The sequence below is a fragment of the Gasterosteus aculeatus genome, chromosome 16 (genome assembly GCF_964276395.1).
Source record: "Gasterosteus aculeatus chromosome 16, fGasAcu3.hap1.1, whole genome shotgun sequence".
NCBI lineage: Eukaryota > Metazoa > Chordata > Actinopteri > Perciformes > Gasterosteidae > Gasterosteus > Gasterosteus aculeatus.
The window spans coordinates 7,342,708-7,364,686 of record NC_135704.1 but is presented as its reverse complement, the minus strand read 5'-3'; the positions used below and the strand labels follow the sequence as shown (position 1 = coordinate 7,364,686).

At 45.8% G+C, this 21,979-nt stretch overlaps 1 protein-coding gene across 3 annotated transcripts in view; it reads right to left on the bottom strand.

Moving 5' to 3' along the window:
• il1rapl1a (interleukin 1 receptor accessory protein-like 1a) overlaps nt 1–21,979 on the bottom strand; it is a 120,960-nt gene that overhangs the window by 36,260 nt on the left and 62,721 nt on the right. For all 3 annotated transcript variants that reach the window (XM_040201588.2, XM_040201594.2, XM_040201592.2), the window contains exon 6: nt 2,673–2,747. In XM_040201588.2, the coding sequence (XP_040057522.1) occupies nt 2,673–2,747 (75 nt within the window). The remainder of the gene's footprint in view (nt 1–2,672; nt 2,748–21,979) is intronic.

Here is a 21,979-nt window from a genome sequence, read left to right as displayed (position 1 = left end):
GTCCACGTAGCGCATGTCGTAAGTAAAATGGACACAGTATAAGTCAATCATTCCTGCGGCCAGCCGTCCCGTACTGCCGGCTCCTGCTTCTCTGCAATAATTGATACTAATTCCTTTCCACTAGAGTGCACCCATCTGCTGGCTTTTGGGGACATTACACCCGACCCACCCGAGTGCTTCAGGGGCACGTGCGAATATCAGCGCACGTCCGCGTGGGCGCCCCGAAGATGGAGAGCCAGCCAGGTCGCTTTCCTCCGGGGCGGCGAATCAATTACGCCGGGGACTAAACACCACGTCAGTGAGTCTGCGTGTTTTAAATGTGGAACTTTGAGGTATAATTTGCATGCTGTCAGCGTGTGTACCTCTGACATACACACAACTCAAAACCCCAAAATATGAATGGTGAGAGGAGGAGAACTGGACTCCTCCAACTCACCACTGGGGGACAGCATTAAATCTGTCAACAGAAACTACATGAAGAAATCCAAACCATCCTACGCAAACTCCATTTGGTCTCGTTGACAACTGAACAGACAATAATATTCTCGGTGGAAAACACGCCGGCTTCGAGTCCCGGCGCAGTCACACATACCTGATGACTGCTGATGAGGCCTCGTAGGTCTTTTACGATATGCGCAAACAATTAGCTGTTAGCTAGGGACATAATCTGTAGCTGTGGGATGTTTGGCTCCTCAGCTGAAAGGAAGACAGTGGCAGAGACCTGCAAGGAGACCTTCGAACAGCAGACCATCCCTCTGCAAACCCCTCTCTTCGTCTGTCACTCCCCCGCCACCTTTTCCCTCCCAACACACCCGATCCTCACGCTTCAACGAACACTCTTGTTCGTTGCTTTCAGTCTAGTTCCGTGCGTGTCCTCCTCCTCTGCAGCGTCCTCTGTGACTTCCCGCTGCATCCCTGTGAGAGTTTATGTAACATATGTGTTTTATTTATGGCCGCGTGTGTGCGTGTTGTGTGAAGCTGGCGGTTGTCTGAGATCTGCGCCGTTTGCAGCAGCAGAGGAGATAAAGTGGGGCTGTGTTTCCTGGCAGTGTTGCAAATTTATCTCTCTGCTTACGGCTCTGATTTTACTGCCCATCCACAAGCCTCCACTGGATCCTCACTCTTTCTCTCTCTCTCTCCCGCTTGCCAAGGGACCGGCCTCTCTCTCTCTCTCTCTCTCTCTGTACGCGCTCTGGAAACCATAAATCTGCCACGTTGCTCCATAAAGCTGCTTAGGGCATGACTCAACAAATATTAAGGAAGAGGAGGACAAATAAATAAAGCAAAATAGAAACCCTTGTCTGGAGGGAGAGACAACTTTTCTGCTCACAAAATGGAGCTCGGCTGTGAAATATTTAGCCCGGTGTCTCTGGGCGTCAGACACTCTAGTGGGGGTGTGGAGGCTCGCTGCACAATATCACACACACTTATTTCTGTTCTTTCTCTTCTTCGTTGCCTTGCTTTGAGTCAAGCTCTTGTGTAACACACCAACAGAGGGGAACTCTCATGGTTTCACTTATCAAGGACCATTATTTGTCACTAATAAACCCAGTTTTATGCCTCGCATGGCTGTGGGGACAGTTTGTCAAAGACTAACCCTCCATGGTTCGGGCTGGACAAACGGAGCTCGCCTTGGACCAACTGTCAGGATATCTCCATCACTTCCGCACCGATACCCACGAGTCACATACAAGTTTCAAATGTATGGAAGTGCAGTACCGATAAAACATTTTACGCACACTCCAATGCACAGAATCACAAAGCACGCTTTGAAGAAAGAATTAACAGAGAGGCTTTAAATAACTGCTAGAAAGCTTGAAAGGAGGAAACAATGCCTTCCTTAATATCCCAGTGATATCAAGACATAATGTCTGAGGGGGGGTCATTGTGCAACCCGTTCATGTGCAGGTGTGGGTGTGCTGACGTGTGAGTCTGTGCTTGTCAGTTTATCAACAGCAGCAATTTTTCACTCTTGATCAGCCAACCGTGCAGGCATTTTAAATGAACTGCCTGGATTCCACCAGCATCAGATAAGAGACAAAGGCTCCCGTCTCTGTGAATCATTTCACCTTCTTTGTCTTCGTGCCCCCTCTGCTCTCCCTCACACTCATACAGTCCTCACGCATTCCAGACCGCTCAGTCCTGTTCGATCGGCTTCGACCGTACACAAACGCGCGCGCCGTTGACGGAGCAGCGAGCGCCATGCGGACGGCGGGCTGTGCCCAGAAATCCAGCAATATGCTGTCGCAGGAAAGAAAACCTGCTCAAACACAAGCACGCGCATACATTTCCCCACGCACGCTTCGTGCAGGCCCCGTCGTGACCTCCCTCCCCCCTCCCTCCCCCGTCCCGTCAAAGAAGACAAACAACGTCAACTGGAAGCGGCCGCCTCCCCAGACGGCGCACGGAACCCCGGCACCATATGGGCTGTTCATTGTTGACAAAACAGCCTTCGGGACATTGGCAGCCCCCCCATTTGCATATATGGAAAACACTTTAACAATTGTTTTATCCTTTCGGTGTTTCTGCAGCAAATAAAAGTGCCATCATCAATCTGTGTTCGCGGCCCGAGGCGTGTTGGAGAGGATTTGTAAAGTCATCCATTTCCTGTCATTTGGAAATGACACAGATAGTACCGACTGCAGCTGGAGGAGATCCCATGACGCTCTTACCTAGCTGCAGTTCCATGTTGCTGATCTTGTTTTCCGAGGGAAACAGGATCTTTGGCGGCTTGTCGGTCAAAGGAGCTGAAAAGGAGGAAAAGAAAATGTAAACTGTATTGTAACAGACAAACGAGTAATACAGGCAAGCGGTCTTTGAAGGAGAACAGTTAGGCTTTACTCTCTATTTTTAGTAGGTTCCTAATGCGCCTCCTGCACTCGCTTCACAATCTTTTTCAATCCCCCTCTGCCTTACAGATATTTTGAACACAGACAGAAGTTTTCTCCTTCCTCCTCTTCGACATAAATAAATGCTCATTCCCTCTCTGTCTGTCCTCATTCCTCTGTTTCTTCCAACGTGCTCTGGGTGCAGACACATCGCTCTGTGGTGTCGCTACACCTTCGGTTTCAGTCATCTGACCTACTTCTGATCATAAATGAATCACTCCTTTGCCAAGAACAAACCACCATTTAATCTGCAGCAGCATTAGGCGTTTGAAGAGCCATGCTGGAGTGTGTGTGTGTGTGTTTCAGTCTGCGTGAGAGGGAGCAGCTGATGCTCTAATGATGCTAATCATCCATACGGTGGGTGTCAGACCTGCTGCTGAAGTCGTCCCTCAGGGGAAGGACAGAACATGCAGCTGCTTTATTGTGGTTAAAAGCGTTTGTGTGTTCTGCGCTCCCCAGGGTCAAGGGACAGAACAGAAAGAGTGTCTTGTACATACATGAAGAAACAGTAAGGGGTCGTATTTAATACGTTGGACCTCCTTAAAGCTGGAGGCACTTTTGTTTATTAACATCAGTTCCTGAGAAGCTCTCTTCATATTTCAGTATCAGAGGTTTTTGTGTCTGGGGAAACTTCCTGACACTAACGTTTAAGAACTTTAAAATATATTTTTCTACAGTTAAGGGATCATAGCGATGGATCATTAGCGGGGATTATGCAGACGCTATGGGGTAAGACCTTGAGGACGGCTACATTCTCTTTCTGTATTATTCACACTATATGTTCATTTCTATGTCCATTTTAAAAGTAAATGTATGTACATTTTCAATGCATATGTCATTTCCTCAGTGAATAGATGTAAAAGTGTTATGCAACCAACTAAACATATTAAACAAGAGGCAAAAAGGCTTTCGTGTGGCGACATGATCTGGATCCAGGCCAAACTAATAATTCATCTGGGCCAGATCACTTTTTAGAGAATCCACTTTCTTGTGATGGAGTGCTGCGAGTCTCATACAATCTCACTCACACCTTTTGAACTGAATGCTCAGTGCGAGCGTTCGCTCCGGCCCAACCTGCAAAAGATACATTTTATTACCATGACAATGAGCTGTGACAGTGAATCACCGACGTGTGATCGTTATTGCTAGGTCTAGCAAGCAAGAGAACCAATTTCCAAATAGAAATATTCATCGAGTCTACCGCAGCGAAAGAACCCATGTGTTCTAACAGCAGATGCTCGGCCAATCATCACTCGGATCAGTGCCTCTAATCTGAAAGTGACACCTTTTATGCCAGGGTGCAAGGCCCCTGTTTCATGCAAACCGTGCCATTTATTTCCCTAGTCAAGCCCGTTAAATGGGTTTTTTAGTTCAGTAACGACAAAAAAAAAAAAGGAGCAAAGTCTTTGTTTTGTTGAAGTCATTTTTCTGACGTGTATTAATGGCGGCGAGTTGTGCTGACATTGTTCTGGACCTCTGCTCTTAAATATAAGATGACCGAGCAGGATCTAGTGAAACCAGTCAGTCTGACCTGTACTTGTAGACGTATACTTCAACAGTTGAGGACTTACAGTGCTATTTGTCCTCATCTTTACTTTAAAAGGTCAATTCAAACGGCCACTCGTTGCGCCGACTTTAACACTTTGTTCAAGCTTGGTGTATTCGCTGATATACACCGCTGACATAGACTCACAAGTTACAACGGTACCTTTTGTTGCCATGGCATCACATCATGAGGAAAAACTGGGGCATCTTAAGCTCATTATAACCCGCATTTATCTGCTGGCAAGCATGACAGGTTTAAAATAATTGTAGACCTTTAGATTTCTTCTTTTGCAATAAAATGAGTTCAGAACTGAACCATCCGTGTTGCCATACAGCGTGAATAAGGCTACAGATGTAAAACACGTTCGACATATAATACGAATGCTCGCAGGTACATCTCTGTGCGCAGTGAGCCCAACGTATTTATTCATGGCATTGAGTGCATCACATCACACAAATCCGCCACACGATCGGATGCACTGAGGAGGCAAACACTAATTCTGAACCTTTATTGAATAAAATAGGCTGCTCCCGACAGCAGACCTTTCAGGCACGTCCAATTATGCAGTCGTGAATTTGCAGAAGCGGCTTTTTCAGGCCAGTTTGTAGCCTGGAACTTTCATTAAGAGGTTCCTCACAAGCCCACTTCTTTAGGCTTATTATAAGAGCGCTCTCACAAGCCCTTTGAACCCCCCGCTGTGTTTTAGTGTCTGCATTTGCGAGGAACGAGCCGCGCAATGCTGCTGAGCTAACCGTGATGTGCAGTCGGGGGAGTCTTGTCTGAAGGAAAGTGCGTGGTCTCGTCTGCTGTACAGTGTGGGGTCTTTTAAAGTGTTTTTTGTTCAAGCCTGCTGGATAACCTATTATCCGTCCAGGGGAGGTGTTCAAGTGTTTATGATGTGAATAAAGGTTCCGGGTCAGATGTACAACCTGCTGGTGTGTAAATACAGACGGTGACGTCGATGAGAGGGGCGGTCATGGGCTTTTAGGCACAACTGTTTGCGGCGTTAATAGGTAATCACGAAGCACAAATTACAGAGGATACTGATACAATTTTAATTACATATCAAACCGCGATACATAATTACACAATGGGTGATCCTATAGCCAATTATGCAATGGGCAAACAAATGAGGACAAGCTGTCTATGGGAGCCGAGAGGGGAAGCAGATGTGTGTAAGGAGAACACAGATAGGAGGCAGCCAGCAGCAGAAGAACAGTAGAGCTGGTGAAGTGAAGAGAATACAACAGGAACATTTATAAAGCCAAAGCGAACCAGTCAAGAAATACGCTCCCCTTTGTTTTGGCATGCTACACTCGCTTCTGAAAATCCCATTATCTTAATTACCTCTTCTTTTTGGGAAGTACATCAATTATCTTGGTTCAAATAGAGGGAGGAGGGAGGCTGGCGCATTTAAAACGTACACAGTATTGCGAACACCTCCTAACAAAGGGAAAGTTTCTCAAAGGAAAAGTCTGGAATGAAGCGGATGTAGAAATCTGTGATGGTTTATAGGTCTCTACCCCCTGCAGGTGAATTTTCACTTCAGGCCTGCTTGGGAAATGCTTTTTCATTCACGAACGGACAAAATGCTTTTCAATTGATGGCTCATTCGCTGATTGATGTTCAATCGCGATCTGCGATGACGCCGAGCCATCATGTTCCCAAGCTCAGCATCAATCCGTGGTGCACCGTTGGATTTAACGGTTTACTTTCTGTTTATCTCCAATACCTGTGCATATTTTGATCATCTTCAGCACATTCAGCCCAACAGACTCCTCCTCAAAAAATATGTTCTTTCCCATAATCGCAACCTCGTTATGATACCGATGCAGCTGAGCACTGTTCAGGCTCATTTACAAATGAGATCAACGCAAGTCGATGTTGTTGTTTCCCATTGGAGGAAAGTGACATGATGCGTCTGCAGACGGCCTCCCTCGTGTCACGGTTATCATTGAGAATCCCCCTAAAATGAATTCCTTTGCTACCGTCAGCCGCATTATTTAACCTTTCACGAACGGTATTAAGATATTTGGCATCCAAACTCATCCGTCAGTGGCAAGCCACCTATTAATTCAGATTTTAAATGTCAGGTGTACCTGTACCAGAGCCTGATTAGTGGTAACACTGACTGGCTGGAATATGAGTTATAAGCACAACATGTTGCAGAAGCTGCAGCTTTGCTGGTAAAATAATTGGTGAAAGTAGTAAACTTTTGCGAGTTCTCTCTCATTGATCCTGTCTGCGTGTGACATGTACTGTAGGACAACTTTGAGCGGACTCAATTAATGTATCCTGTAGGAATCTTCGGTCTTTGGAGGAACATAAAGGCTACGCTAGTACGCTCGAGCAAATGTTATGCTCTGGGATCAATGGTTCCCTATAAAATATTGATGTCCGAGGATCCTCAGGGAAGAGACATTGTCTATTTTTTGCATCTAACCAGGCTGAACTCTCTTCAGAGGGAGACACAACTTTTCTCTGTAAACTCTTACAGTTGACCTGTATAGCTGTTACTGGGGATGCATGCCATGTATATAATGTAACTTTACACATGTGGAGTGGAAAATATCCGAGCACCTGCTTATTTCTAATTGTGTGTATGATGTAGCTTGCCAAGCAGTTGTGAGCATGGCTGCCTCTGTGTTCTCAACATTTCAAAGCCTGAGATGCTGCTTCACTGTGAGTAGGAGAGGAGAGCAGAGACTAAAGCAAGCCGTGTGTGTGTGTGTGTGTGTGTGCGCACAGGCCTACGTGTAGATACATTAAAAAGAGTGGGATTCTGTGGATATAAGCTTTGTGAAAAGTCATCCACAATCCCATTTCTGCTTGGCAGCGGAAAAGCTCACCGGACTTTCCGGATGGATTATTCTGGGTGACTGACTGCAGGGAAACCGCAAATTAATGAATTAAGGATGGAACTGAGATACTTGGATCACTGGGCTTTTTCAGTTAGCCTGTCAAATTGTGGGGCTGAGAGTAAGGATGATTGTATTTCTAATACACGGTGTCACTATCAGTAAAATATATAAACAAATATTTAAAAAAAATAATGGATTGGTACTTGCCTGGAAGATTTAGCTGACTTTCAGTGCTCCTACCATGAGTTAGTAAATAGCCTGCGTTGTTGTCTCTTTCTACTTTGTCGTGCTGGAGCCTCGAGACAAGGTTACTGCCGTTAAATGTCCAGTTATGAACTATATTCATCTTCACAATTATTTTGTATTTGATGGAATCTTTTTCTTTTTTGAGTTTAAATTATTTTTGTGACACCTTAATGTCATCACCATGTGAAATAAATAAAGTCACATAGTGAATATTTACATTGTGATGGAATTAAAGAAATCGGCATTAACAGCAGCAAGAAGAAATGAGTGCAGGGTTTGCAAAATATAAATATGCTAATGGTAAGAAGGAAAATGAAATAAAAATATATAAATTGAGTTTTTGATAAACTGGTGGACATGTGGAAAAAACATTTGCTCACACACACAAGAGCCGGCATTGAGCTTTGGTCTCAGGAAATTGGCTCCCGGAGGTTTTAAGTATTTTTTTACCAACAAAGGCAGTCGATCTCGAGAAGAAAGGTAAAAATGAAGACTTGAGCAAACACGGAGCCCTCACGAGTCTCCTAAGACCGCTAAGCTTGACTAGAGAAGCTTCGGTTCTCTTTTTTCACGGCTGGCAGACTCTTATATTCTACAGCAGGAGATCACCATATATTAACAGTGACCTTCTTCTGTACGGTCGTCACCTTTGAGCCAGTTTCATTACATTCCTGATGGTGCAATAACCAGCCCGTATGATTCCCTTATAAAGTCACCTCAGAGTATACGGAATTCAATTCCAGGCCCGGCCGTTTCCCACATGAGAGAAGCTGAGCAGAGAGCTGGATGGTGTCATCCAGACGAAGCTAATAAAAGCAGCTATATTCATCCAGAACCACATCACGTTCCCCGCAGTTGTGCTCCCTAAGAGCCGTGCCTCTGGCCAAGCTGAAATGCTTCTACATCAAAAGCAACTGGAGTGTGTGTTCTTTTCCCCACGAATATGACTCAACCAGCTTCCTGCGTCATACTCACCGGCGCCTTCAAATAGCCACCATCGCGAAAAAAGTCAGAACAATTGGCCCCTTTCTGGACAAGCGCCCCCGTCGAGCTTTTCTGACTGAGCGTCTCTCTAAGAGCAGATGCGACGACGCGATCGAGCTGCTCAAAGCAGGAGGCCTCGATAATGAATATCACTGCGGAAGAAGAAGAAAGGGGAATTCCGGAAGCGAGCGGCTTCATGTTAGTTCCGGGCTCCTTTTGCAGAGCACATGTTCACTAACCAACGGCGACCACGTTTTTACAAATCCTTGGAAGCCTCAGAAGTTCAAAATGGCGACCGAACGCAGGTGAATCGGGAAAAAAAAGAAGGTATGCGGTGACACTGTGATCGGGACTGAGACACGAAGAAAATGTGCTATTGATTGCAGGAGGTTTACTGTGATTATGAGCCCTCAGCATGACGGGGGTGCGTGTACACGTGTATGCCGGCCTGTATCCGCATGCTTGTGTGTGTGTGTGTGCGCGCGTCTTACTGCTGTCTCCTCCTTACGGGAGAGCTGTCTGCAGACTCATGCCCCCCTCCTCTTACGAACTTTAACGGGCCTTTTATCTATAACTCAACGCTCAATAAGCCGAAGAATCACCTGGTGTCAGACTTCAAGAGGCTGCGCAAAACCAACCCTCGGGAAGTATGTGCCTGCACCCGGTACAACGCAGCATCGTCCTCCACTTAAAAAGCAACCCCATTAAGCCGCTCTTAATTTGTTTTGGTTTTTTTCCGTCCTCTCAACGAGGATTACATTTTACGCAGGTTGATAGAGTGACTTGCATTGTGCTCACAGTAAGAGGTTCATTAAGCAGTCGGGGAATGTGAATGGTGTTTGAAATTAATGAGGAGCATGTTTACGGCTCTATTGTTTACAGAAAGGTATGACGGGAGCAAGGATGCTGAGGGAAGAGAAGAAAAATTTGGCCTTTACGGTCCCCCCCAGTGCATCATAATCGAGGAGGAAAATGACAATGATCACTTTGTCTCCACATTTAATGAAATCAAATGAAAGGAATTACAATGATAAAGCGGGTAGAGTAATGGCAAACCCTGTGTAACAAATCTCTGTGTCTCTCTTACTGTACACGTACACACATATCCAGCTCCGCCACGCACACGCACACACACACACACACAGACGCCTCGCCGTCCTTTGCTTAGCTTTCTTTGCATACAGTATTAAGCAACATTAAGTGAGAAGCAGTAGGTCTCCTGCACAACCACATCTCCTATTTTGGCTCATGTTCCACTGCAAAAACGCTGGGCGAAGATCAATCTTTTTGGGAAGGTGACTAATAATTCCACTCCACCATCTCACATTACTGGCCTGCTCGCTCTGAAGCAGCTGTGGCAATCAGAGTGACGCATGAAATCGTATTGTCTGGATGGTGAAGATCAACGCAACCTAAACAAACTGCCAGAGGCAGATAGCAATGAATAAATAAAGAAAGAGCTTGATGGAGCAGTTTATACGATTGCTATTTTTGTCACAATTCTATTGTGTTTTAAATTTACATTGTAAGTTTTGCATTTCAAGATCGGTGGATTAGGGGAATTGGGAAGAAATGCTGCAGTGGACTATGCATTGAGGAAACTGTGGGATGCATGTGTGCATGTTTTAAAGTCCTTTAAAGACGGGGGGGGGGCGGGGGGGTGAGAGACAGCGTGCGATGCATGTCTCTGATCTTCACAGGGTTAAGCATCTGTGAGGACATATGAGCACATAGCATGCGTGCACCTGTGATGTAATTCAAAGTTCAACTGGGTGTGAATAAATGGGAGGGCGTGCCACGAGGCGTTTACTTTCATCGGTGTTTGTTTTACCAGCGAGCGCGAAGCATCACAGCTTCTGGGACCTTGGGCGGCCGTGAAGTGGAAAGAAACAAAGGTGACGAGTGGATGCGGGCGATGAGGCGTGATGGGAGACGGCGGAGACGGGTTGGGGGAGGAGGGGAGGACTTGTAAGAAGGGATTGACTGAGGGTCTACGGTGCGAGCCTGCTGGACTCCAGCCTCATCCATTGCTGATGACGCACTGACCTGTCAACAATCCGGGTGGTCGAGCCCTCGCTGCGTTCAACAGTCGCTTTCCGCTTTCCGATCTGTCACCGCAGCACAAAGTGATATTTCCTCTTATTCCATCTCCTTTCACTCCTTTGTCACCGTCGCAGAATTGCCCCATCACACTCTTTCTTACCTTTGGAAAACCGTTCCAGCTCTCATCCCACACTGTACCTTCTTTTCTCGCACGCTTGCCCCAGCGTGCGCCGCTGCCGCTCCCTGGGTGTCATGTACACTAGTGTGAGTCTGTGTGATATCATTGTGAACTTTCATGCTCCCCGATGGCCGTTGTGTACGCTACACTGTTCTTCCATTAGGGCTCAGCTCACAGACATCGTGTACACATTCAATAATGCAGGTGGTTGCTAAACGTCTGCCGGTGGGCTACATCAGCACACGAGCCGGCTACCTGGTGCAGCCCACGCAAACGTTTGCGCCTGGTCCCGGACGCACGCCACGTGGCTTCTGATCCCCGCGGACGCATGCGGACCAACCCGGCGTGCACGGCGAAAACCCGCACAGTAAATGCACCTTCCCGTCAGCCTCGGATGACAGAACCCGGTGGCAGAGAGGAGATAAAGAAGCTGAACGAGGGAGGAAAACGTACAGTAAATACACCTGTGCGTTGCTTATGCAGAGAGGCAGAAGGGAGGAAGGGGTGAGGGGGGGGGTCGTCAAGACATTTTCAGACCAGGCCGACACGGACCAGTAAGGCATCGTGCAGCTCGCCCTACAGCTGGCAGGCGAAGGGGATTAGCTCTCTAATCAGTTCAGATCTCTGTGGGCAGTTGAGAGGGAAGCCCCGGCAGCCGGGTGTCCATTCTGTTACTCGGTCAGAAGCAGGAGGACGGGGCTAACCCCGTCAAATGCAGGGGGGGGGGCAAAGCAGGTGGATTACCACCTGAGGGACAGGATTAACACAGTCCTGGCAAATTACAACCAGCAAACACAGCGTAGCGTTGGAACGTGAGGCCTCTCTTCTTTCTTTTTTCTTTTTTACCAGCAGTGTTAACACGTGTGCCAGTATGCTAAACCTGAGGTGACACATATAGGGCCGAGATTTACATGGAGGTACAGCGAAACCGAAAGGCAACCTGCAGGTTCACCTCACTGCCATCTGCTCCTTTTGAACCGTCTCCATGGCAACGTCGGCAGTTCAGAAAGCCTACACTGTCGGTTCTCTTGTGCGTTTAATAACTGTGATAAATGCACATGCTAAAGGATCTTTATTATAACTTCACTTGACATGTATAGAAGATTAGTTTGTGCATAAGAGATCATGGGGAACGTGTGTGTGTGTGTCTGTGCGTGAGAGTTTACCAGCTGTATTTTGATCCTGGATGTCTTGATACTAGGCAGGTAGACCACTCGACCCCAATAAGACTTTACATTTTGAATCACAAAAAGCTGAATTATATTGCTCACCGCAAATGTTACGTCAAAGAGTTCCAATGCAGTCGCTGATGAAATGCAAAGAGCCCTAACCGATGCGTATCATCTCTCAGATGGATACAAATAATATGCCTAATGTGCTTACGGGCTCTGACAGACTGTGTGCACTGCAGCCTTTATGGCCATAAAGATTCTGCTTCTTCTGGACGTATGCAAATAGATTTAAGTTTGACTGAACCACATTTCTGCGCATCCTTTCTCGAGGGGAGTTGAGTTCCCACGTCAAATAACACAACACCTTTCCTGCAATATTATATTATACCTGTATCTTTGTGCGTGGGACTGATTATTAGACATACACAGTTTTTCAAAAGAAACTAACTAGACAAAGCAGAGGAGATGGTATTGTTCTTCAGCCAAACATGACGGGCCACACTTACACTCCCTCTCCTCGGTGTAAGCGCCACTATGGAGTATGTCAGGTCCTTGCCAGAGTCCAATTAGAAACTAAGCAGTTATCTGAGATCATAATGCACACTTAAAACTAAAAGCACAAATATTCATTAACATTTATAGGCTACTGTACACACATACAATGGCCTATTTTCCTAAAATAGAATCACACAAACACTGTTGGACAAACCATCAGCATGAAACCGATGAAGTAAACAGTCTCTGGAGGCTCACGTTTACCAGCTGACTCAAACAAAGCCAGTCACATGACACGGTGCCAGGGTGAGATTAGCAAATCCCGTGTTTATTTGCTTTGCCTTATTCCAAAAGCCTAACGATGCTCTTCACTCCCAACCCTCTAAGACAGATGGAGATCATTAGCTTCACCCCCTCCTCCCCCCTCCCTCCCCCCGATGTGTCACTTTTAAACCACAGGCGCTCGTTGTCTCGTCTCGCCTCTCCACTCGTCCACTCCTCTGTTTGGCCTCACTCACCATCTCTGCCCATCTCCCCGCCGCACAGATTTATACCTAATAGGTCTCAAACTCTGGCGGAATCTCGCAACTTTAACAAGGGCTTCATCACTTGTGTCAGAAGTAGTTACAGGAGTCATGACACAGACTTCCCTTGACAGGAGGAATTGATGAGAAGCCGTTAGGCTGTGCTGATCCTGGAGAGAACGGGGGGGGGGGGCTCACGGCATTTCTATACTTCTCGACAAAGAAGCACGGACGCCAACGGTTCTTGCCGTCCGTGCTTCTGCGTTTTTTTACTGCAGGTGCACGTCTGTCAAAAAATGTTGTGCGTTTTGGCAAAAGTAATAATGCCGACCGTCACAGCGGACGGTTGCTGTGTTCCTGTATGCAGCAGGGCTAAAAGGTGTTAACAGAGCTCCGGCTGTCCTGCCTGCACTGGTGACCATCTGGAGCGATTCCATCACTTCCTCCTGCACTTCCTCTATGGCCCCCGACTCCTAATTCATTATTCCTAATCTCATTATGACACCAATTAGCCACAAGCAGCAGAGTTTACAGCCTATGTCATGTTCTCTTTGTGTTGTGTTGACTAACATGTTGTTTTTTTTGTCTGTTAAAAGTGACACAAAACGACGAGCAAAAGTAAATGCAGTCCAGTGATGAATTTGTATTATTCTGTTAATGTTAATGATAATGTTTGTCCTTCATGTCTTAAATTGTGCGGTTTATCTCTTGACCAAAGATAGTGTTTGAGGTGGAAAAGACACATTGCCAGCCATACTGGTTCACAATGTCATCTTACTGGTTTTTATGTGGGAGCTGAGAACCATCTGTATGGTGCTGGCCTGAGGTCATAACAGCATAGGTTGGTGTTTTTCTTTTTCCATGGATTGAGGCTAAATAAGATTGTTTCTGGATTAGTGGTAATGTTCTTCGGCGCATGCTCCATCTACAGAATGCTGCTCCATAACTCTGATTGGGGGACATATCAGGCACATTATTAGACAGCAAGCTCATGTTTTCTCCCCAGGATTTTGCACTTATATATTAGCAAAATATTTTTCTAAAATAATTAGAAACCAGTGATGCGGCTAAAAAGTTGATGCAGTCATGTATTTATAATAAGACTATGTCTTAAGTCGTGCATTTGGCTACAAAAGGGGTACATACTAAAAAGCCGCAGGTATACGTCACGGAAAAATCCAGTCAATTACGCCAATATTCTCCATCAAATGGATCTCAAATGATGCCAGGATCTCAAATGATGCTATTCCACCTTAAACTTAAAAGTCTAAGGGATACAGATAATAATACTTGCACTAGACTAGACCAACCACCAAGTTCTTGCTAGTATTTTAAATTGCATCCTAAGCTAATAAAAGTGAAGGAGCTGATTGAGGGCTTTGACCTCCCTTGAGGTGGTCGAGGTTAAACGGGTGCAGGGCGGCCTCTCCTTCTCTTTTTCCTCTTTCTAAAGCCAGACATGCTCCCTGCAGCACGTCTGACCCTCTCTGACCACAAATCAACCAGCAATTACAACCCTTCAGGAAACCACACACACCAGCAGACACACACGCCATCACGCTACACGCTGCTGCGTGGACCTGGAACCCAAAAGGCGGGCCAATGTGTTTGTAAATGAGGCAATCCGTATTATCAGGAAAAGTATTCCAGGGCGGAGGACACACTAAACTATGACAAAGCAGGAGGGGAAATGAGCGTGAGGGATGAACGGAGAAGCCAGGCAAGTATGAAAAGCTATATATGTGGCCAAGGAATATATGACCCTTGCCTTGACCTTTACTATGATAATAACATAATTATTAGCCTCATGAGTGTAATTCTGAAACCGCTCCAAATGCAGCTATTTATCATGGAATATTTCATGCAGTCCACTTGAATATTTCTGGCCCATTGTGAAACCCCCCACAAATGGACCAAGATTGGTATTAAGATATTATCCTGGGACTGGAAAAAAAAAGCACTTGAGGTCTGATGGCAGTAATGTTCGGTTGTTTTATTCCATGGCAGCGGGTCTCATGAATAAAGTCCCAAAAGGCCAAAAAGCCCTCCAAAGCCACCGCTTTGTTTCAAGACAAAGCCCCTTTTTATTCCACTCGCAATAACTTGTCACAACACAGCTGAACCCGAGGTGCCACCCTATCAATTTCGATGGAAACGGGGTTTGTGGCATGAAAAGAGCATAGTGGGCAGCTGTTTGGGTCAGTCTCTGTGGACGTGGCAATTTACTTCACTTCAATTCAGAGGAGATAAAAGCAGCTTGCATTTGAGATGTTATCACAATATTTTGTGGTCAGGATTTGTAAGTAAAGAGGAGTAGTACATCCGCTGTTATGTATTATGCTTTTGTCAGGGGTGCTAAAATAGATAGTAAGAGAATATCTAAAAAGACGTTATCAGCTCTATGGGACACACGAGAGCAGTGCAGCGCCACGGCCAGAAGCTCACCACTGGCGCACACTCACCTACACCCACAGCAACATAGTAACAGCAATCTTAACATCCTATTGTGCATGCATGTGCATGCAGAATGTGTGTAACGGACAACTAATGCTCCGGGGAATAAAACAGTGAACACCACGCGGCAGCTCCGTGCAGCTATTTGTATCGCTATCTGCCATGGTTGCATTGCGGAAGCAACCACCTGCTTTCTTCAAAGCACAGCGGCGGAGGGGAAACACAGAGGGGTTTGACAGCAATGACTAATCATGGTCCAGCGATACAAAGTGGGCCCCTTCATAGGGAGCCTTTGATGCAGGTGAATCCCGTCCTAAACATACTTATTAGCAGGTGGGGGGAGGAGAGAAAGGGAGGAAGGGTGAAGTGAGGGGGGAGAGAAATTTGTTCCGCACGTTAGCTGGCATGCTTGGGTGCACGAGAACAGAAGGCTGGCATAATGAATGTTGGCGTGGAAGCGGCTGTTAATGAAATAAGGAGCCCCACCCCAACAGAGGTGTGAATGTGAGCGTGTGTGTGTGTGTGTGTGTGTGTCTGCAAAACAGAGATGGAGGGGGCAAGACACAGGAAGTTTGAGGTGAGGAGAGAGCAAGAGAGCAGGGAGGGCGGTTTAAGTTTATGACGGAGAACAAAAAATCATAACATATGAGTTTTTGTATTTTGGCTTTTTTGTGTCCACTATTCCCCGTAGTTTTGGATGTTTTCCCTTAATGCGTAATCTAGACCAGAGTTATTTCTATAAACATGTTAGTAGGTTATTAATTCTGTCTCTTCATAAAGTTTGGCTTAAGGGACTCTTGAGGAGACATACTTAAAAGGATATTAAACTTATTTTTCTCCTCAGCGATGTAGAGAATGTCTCATTTCTTAAAGGTTGGCCAAACAACGCAGAATAATCTCACAGATGGATCCATCTGCGAAAGTTGAGAAAGTTAACGTTGAACTTCATCAAAAAAACTTTTCCACTTTCTCTTCATCGCTTTCCTCTCAAGAGAAGCGCAGGTATGAAAAAAAAAAAAAACAGCTTTGTAGAGGCTCAATTTAGAAATCAAAGACTTTTTCTGAACAACAAGAAGCACAAAAATGGGAAACAATTAAACGCCAAACCTTCCTTCCATCAGGGATTCCTAAATATTGTAGTCAAGCTACAACGTTCTGCCTTGTAATCAGATATTGTATTCATGGGCAAAGGCCATGAGCTGATTTTTATATGCAACCGTCATACAGTTGCAGGTTCTCAGTAGGGCAGGTGGTGTTTGAGGCTCTGATGTGATTTCTAAAGCCTCAGAAGACAGCCTTCCCCCACCCTCTCAACACAGGTTGCCTAATTGAGTGTTAATTTGGTGCTAATTATGTAACATGCTATCCCGGCGAGACGCCCCAGATGCCACGAGACAAAGGCGTGCGGAATCGCACAGCACACCATTTAGGGAGACGCCGTGTGAGGCCCCGTCTACATCTGCTTCCAGCGAAACGTGTTCACTTTTCAGAAATAAGGACGTCCTCATTTGAACCACAATTGGTTGTTATACGAGTATTCCTCTCTGCATGGATCGACATGGAGTAATCATTGTTTCCCAGGGAAGTTGGGCAGATTTACAGATTTTCTTAAGCATGAAAGTAATAAACAGTGAGACAGGTTGAGACACTGCTGTAGCACAGGAGCATAAATCTAATATGAGGATATGAAGAAGACCTCTCTGCTCTTTTGTTTACCAAAGTCACAGAGCGGCATGAAAGAAAGAATACGAGTTGCATTCTACAGTGCTGTTGTTTTTCTAACGTGGTTTGCCAGAGTTTTTGTCAAATACCACAAAAAGCCAAATAATAATGAGTTACTAATAATAATTACTCCATCTTTCAATAATTTCCCCACATTGTCTGTTTATATGTTCCGACAAAAGATGTAAAACAAGGGCCCAAAGTGCATGGATTCATTTTCAAAGAAGAAAACAGCTGCACTGTTTTTTTCACATCGACGAAACGATGATCCCGAATCCGGAATTTACAAAAAGTAACATTCATTACTATGCCACGCTGGGAATGCTAAACTCCCAACAAGAACATTTCAGCCCTCCAGACATTTGCACAGTCAAGTCGTGCTGTAGAACTCCTCCGTGTTTTCAGACCGACTGGGTGATGTAGGAGGCCGGTGTACGTTGCGAGGGGGAAGCAGCATGAAGTGAAAGCTGAGAGAAAGCGAAAGTCCCAGCAGACGACTCCTTTTGGCTTTTGTCCACACACTGCTGGTCTCCTCCACGTTGTCCTCAGTAGCGCTCAGGTAGAAGCAGCATGGATTCTTCTCAGCACCTCCACACTTTGAAATACGATTTGAGCAACCGGAGCCTCCAAACTGACATGCGTCTGTATGTCCAAATGGGATTTGTATCTTTTCATTTTAGATGTAGATGTGTGTGTGTGTGTGTGAGAGAGAGGGAGAGAGAACCAGATGGTTACTAATGAACACAGTAAAAGCAGGGGAGACGCAGTAGTTAGCTCGACCCTAACGGAACTCTGCAATCCCTCCTTCAACACAAAGCATTCTTTGCATTCACTAATAGATTTGCTGTTCTTGTCTAATTAAAAAGGGGAAGTCTTTTCCCCGGAAAGGCTCCAAGAGCTCTTCTGAGGGGTGGAGGGGGTCGCTGGGAATCCATCAGATGTGATGCAGTTAATTAGCATAAAGCCTGCTCCAGTGCACCGCTAAACAACAACCGCAGCAATGGACCCATCCCTCACGCTGCACCACACTAGAAGGGAAGGCCGGGCTGGCATAGAGGGACGATGGAATTCATGAACAGCATTTTCTGTAACCTTTTAGTAGAACTAAAAAAGACTGGTAGTGTCCCTACGCTCTCTAAAACATGTAATTAAAGGTGATTTAAAAATAACAGAGTCGGCTGGAGAAAAGTGCAAAGTGTGAGTGGTTTGTGGGAGCGACTGCAAAGACAATGAGGGGACGGAGCCCTTGCTTTCGGTAATTTCCTTTCTCTCCTTCTGAGCAACAACAAGAGGAGAATGAAGGAGGCCAGAGCTGAAGTCTGGCAGAAGAGATATAGGCGAGCATATACAAGAGGGGGAAAACTGTATGACACTATGAAACTTGCATCATTCTGCAGCAAAATATCAGTAACACACGCCGACTCAAAATCAGGCAGAAAAGCGCATTTACTTTTTTTCTTTTTGTTCTACACACCTGTGATTAAGTTACAGCAGATACTTGATCTTGGGCTGGACACACAAAGGAGCAGTGGTGGTCAAGGACACAGCAGATGAGTCCCATGAGACATTTCCCGTTGTAGAGCATTTGATCTAATAAGGTAAATGCTGCATCGTCAACTCTCACCCACAACATCAGCAACCCGTCACACAGTCCCTGCTAAAGCAAACACATCTGCTATCAGCTGGACGCCGGTAGTTTGACCTCTGTGTTCTTCCATCTGGACCCGTTGTTGTGTTTCTAATGGGGACAACATTTTAAAAATGTGTCAAGTGCAGCCTCAACATACGCCTACAACTGTTGCAAATTGTTGATATATATGAAAATGGTGTTTGTGTGTCGTGTTGCATCTACACTGTTAGCCAGGACAGTGCATATATTCTTGGTAACACTTAGATATGCCTTCTTAATGACTTCAACACCATGGCACCGTTTTCACCATTGACTCCAGACATGATAGGAGGAGAAGTTTTTTCTCTGTCGGGTCCGTTTCATATCAATCTGAGCTGCGATCGCCGTCTGCAACGTCCATACCAGACCAACTTAAATACATGTCCCTGTTTGTTACAAAAATGGCTTTAGGGACGACCACCTGGACCAGAAACGCTGCCAGTCGTTTTGAGTTATCATAAGTGGTCGGGCATGTCTGAATGGACGTTCATAGGTGTGCACAAACTAACACAGAAAACGGGCTGTAGTCGCTGACAAAGGCTTCGCGGACAGCTCCTCTAACGGCGCGGATGCCAGGCGAGGAGGGAAGGAGTGAGCAAGACAAACAGCAACGCTGCTGCAAAGACCTCCTTTCTGTTGTGTACCAGGGAAAAGGAAGGCGACACGAAATGGTAATGACAGTTAAGGCGCTTAGGAACGGACTCCCTGGGAGGACCTGAAAAAAAAAGAAAGCCCTCATTTCGACACAACCAGCTCGGTACAAAGGAACGCTGTCGGGCTCAAAATACCTACTGTAGTGGTGGGAAGGATGACACAAAGAAACGTGTGCACACAAACATGCATTTACAGGGCAACTGTGCTCAACGCGCACACAGGGACGCGCTGACGTTAGAGGGATCTATCGGTGTCTCCACCTCTTGGCCGAGAGGCTTTGAACACGCGCCGTAGGTGTGATTTGGAGTATTGGGGGACACGGACAGTGCAAGCGTTACATCAACCTTATGAAGCTCCATAACTCCAGGGGAGGTGAGGTCGCGCAAACGGAGAGACAAGGAAAAAGGGAAAGTAAGAGACAAATGATGTATAATAACATGGTTTGTAAGAAGGCAAGAGAAAAATCCATGTCCCCTTCTTTTAAAAAAACAGAATCCAGGCTCCTCCACACTGCGGTGTATGCAAATGTATACATTATTTATTCCAACCCTTTATCAATTTGGATTTCTAAGTGCTCGCCAAATCCAGGCTCCAATATCACTCCGCGGCTAAAATGAAATGCGTGACAATCTCCCCATTCGTTGTCCCCGTCCCCTGTGGTTGTTAATGGTCACCTTCTTATCTTTTAATTGGACGAAGGGTTTTCTAGAGTGCTCTTTTCTTCAGGACACCGCATAATGAGAGGGTTATTTAGAGGCCACTAATTGACCTTCAGCCCTTTTCCATCATGTCACGAGAACCACACCGCAGATGGCACTGTTCCTATTATTACACAGGGAACTTTGTTGAGACAGCAAGTACTGACCCAAAGTTAGGTGGTCTCTGCCTGTCGCGGGACAGAAAAGGAGAGATGGGGCCCACTTCCACTCAACGGACAAAACGTTATCAGTGTCAACGTGGCAAAAATATATGCATGTAACTGCATTACTGCCATTAGTGGAACTGGAGACTGTGCGAGAGCAGGTCTGATGTACGCAGGCGTAGTTCTTCACGTGCTGGAGCTTCGAGCTGCCGCAGAGACGGAGGGGGAGAAATTGGAGAGGGATGAAAAGCAAAAGGCGGCACTAACATGGGGTGATTTACGTCAAAAGGGGAGAACATGCCAACAAGGCTTTGTTTTTGTCTTTCACCTCGGGGGGATGCCCCGCTGCGTCAGCCGGCGGCGGGCAAACACCTGCGGCGTTTCAGCAGGCTCATAAAGGCAGCGCTCATGACAAGGTTTGTCAAAGGCAACTTGCACACAGGAGCAGAGTAATATTTCTGACAGATTCCTCAGGAGTTCCGTCCATTTTAAAGCAGCAGACGGCTTTGATGCTCGTGGAAGATGCTAAGGAGATCAGATTCTGGATTTCCACATTTAAAAATGGTCTGTTTTCTTGCTCAAACCACCATTATTTAGCTTTCGGCTAGAATTCTAATTTGATCCACTGGAAATGTTTAAGAATTACAGGGTTGTCTTGAAGACGAGGTGAAGCCATTAAATGTTTGAATGAAAGAGGACCTTCTTTGCAAAGACAAAGCCTTGTGCTATAACTATTAATTAACTATTTTAATGCTAAGCTCATTTGTGAATAGAAATACCGGTCTGCATCAAAAATAGCTTTTATGGTTTGGGCTTAGTGGTAGAAAGGGAGCGCAGGATGAAATTGATGTCCTCTAAGCAGTCTGAAGTGGCCCTGTTATCGTCAAATAGTGAAATGTAGAGTGGTGTGACATCCAAAAAGCTACGACAAGGAGTGTCAAGCACTTATCAGGCAAACATCTCATCCCAACTTCATGTTCTACAGTAGCAGGTTTTTTTAGGATGAGACTGAATTTCTATGGATTTTGATGGATAAGCAAAAAAAGTATGTTATTTTTCAATGAATATTTTAACGATTGAGTTAAAAAAAGACTTACAGAATTATCACTTTAACATCCCCACCCTCTGGTACCAGGCCTGTATGCGTACGTACGTGGCCGCAGCGGGGCAGGTCAGCCAAGATTAATTGCGAGGGATGTTAATTTAATTCGTCACACTCAGATTGATGTCAATTTTAATTGAATTAAAACAATGTGAACCCCGGCCTTCTTAAAATGTAGGACAGCCGGTGAATAGTGATGAGGTGAGTCGGAGAACACTTGAGAAGGGGGGGGGGGGGGGGGGGGGGGGGAGAAGATGAAGAGACAGAGAGATTAGTAATTGATAGCGATAGTTGACCTTAAACTAATGAGCCGATCCCCCCTTACACTGGCTGTGGTCAAAAGTTCGCTGCTCAGATAGATAGACTGATACTTTATTGATCCCTCAAGAGGGAAATTTTGGAAATTTTCAGTAATGCCAATAAAAAGGCCTGTGGACTCCTGTTGCAGTGGCGGGACACATGTTGGACCGCACGTCTCACAGGTATAAAAGTGCGCCGCGCCTTCATGGGTGTGATTGACGTACACGTGTGTGTGTGAATACACAGGTGCATACGTGTTTGCAGGTGGAGTCAAGAAAA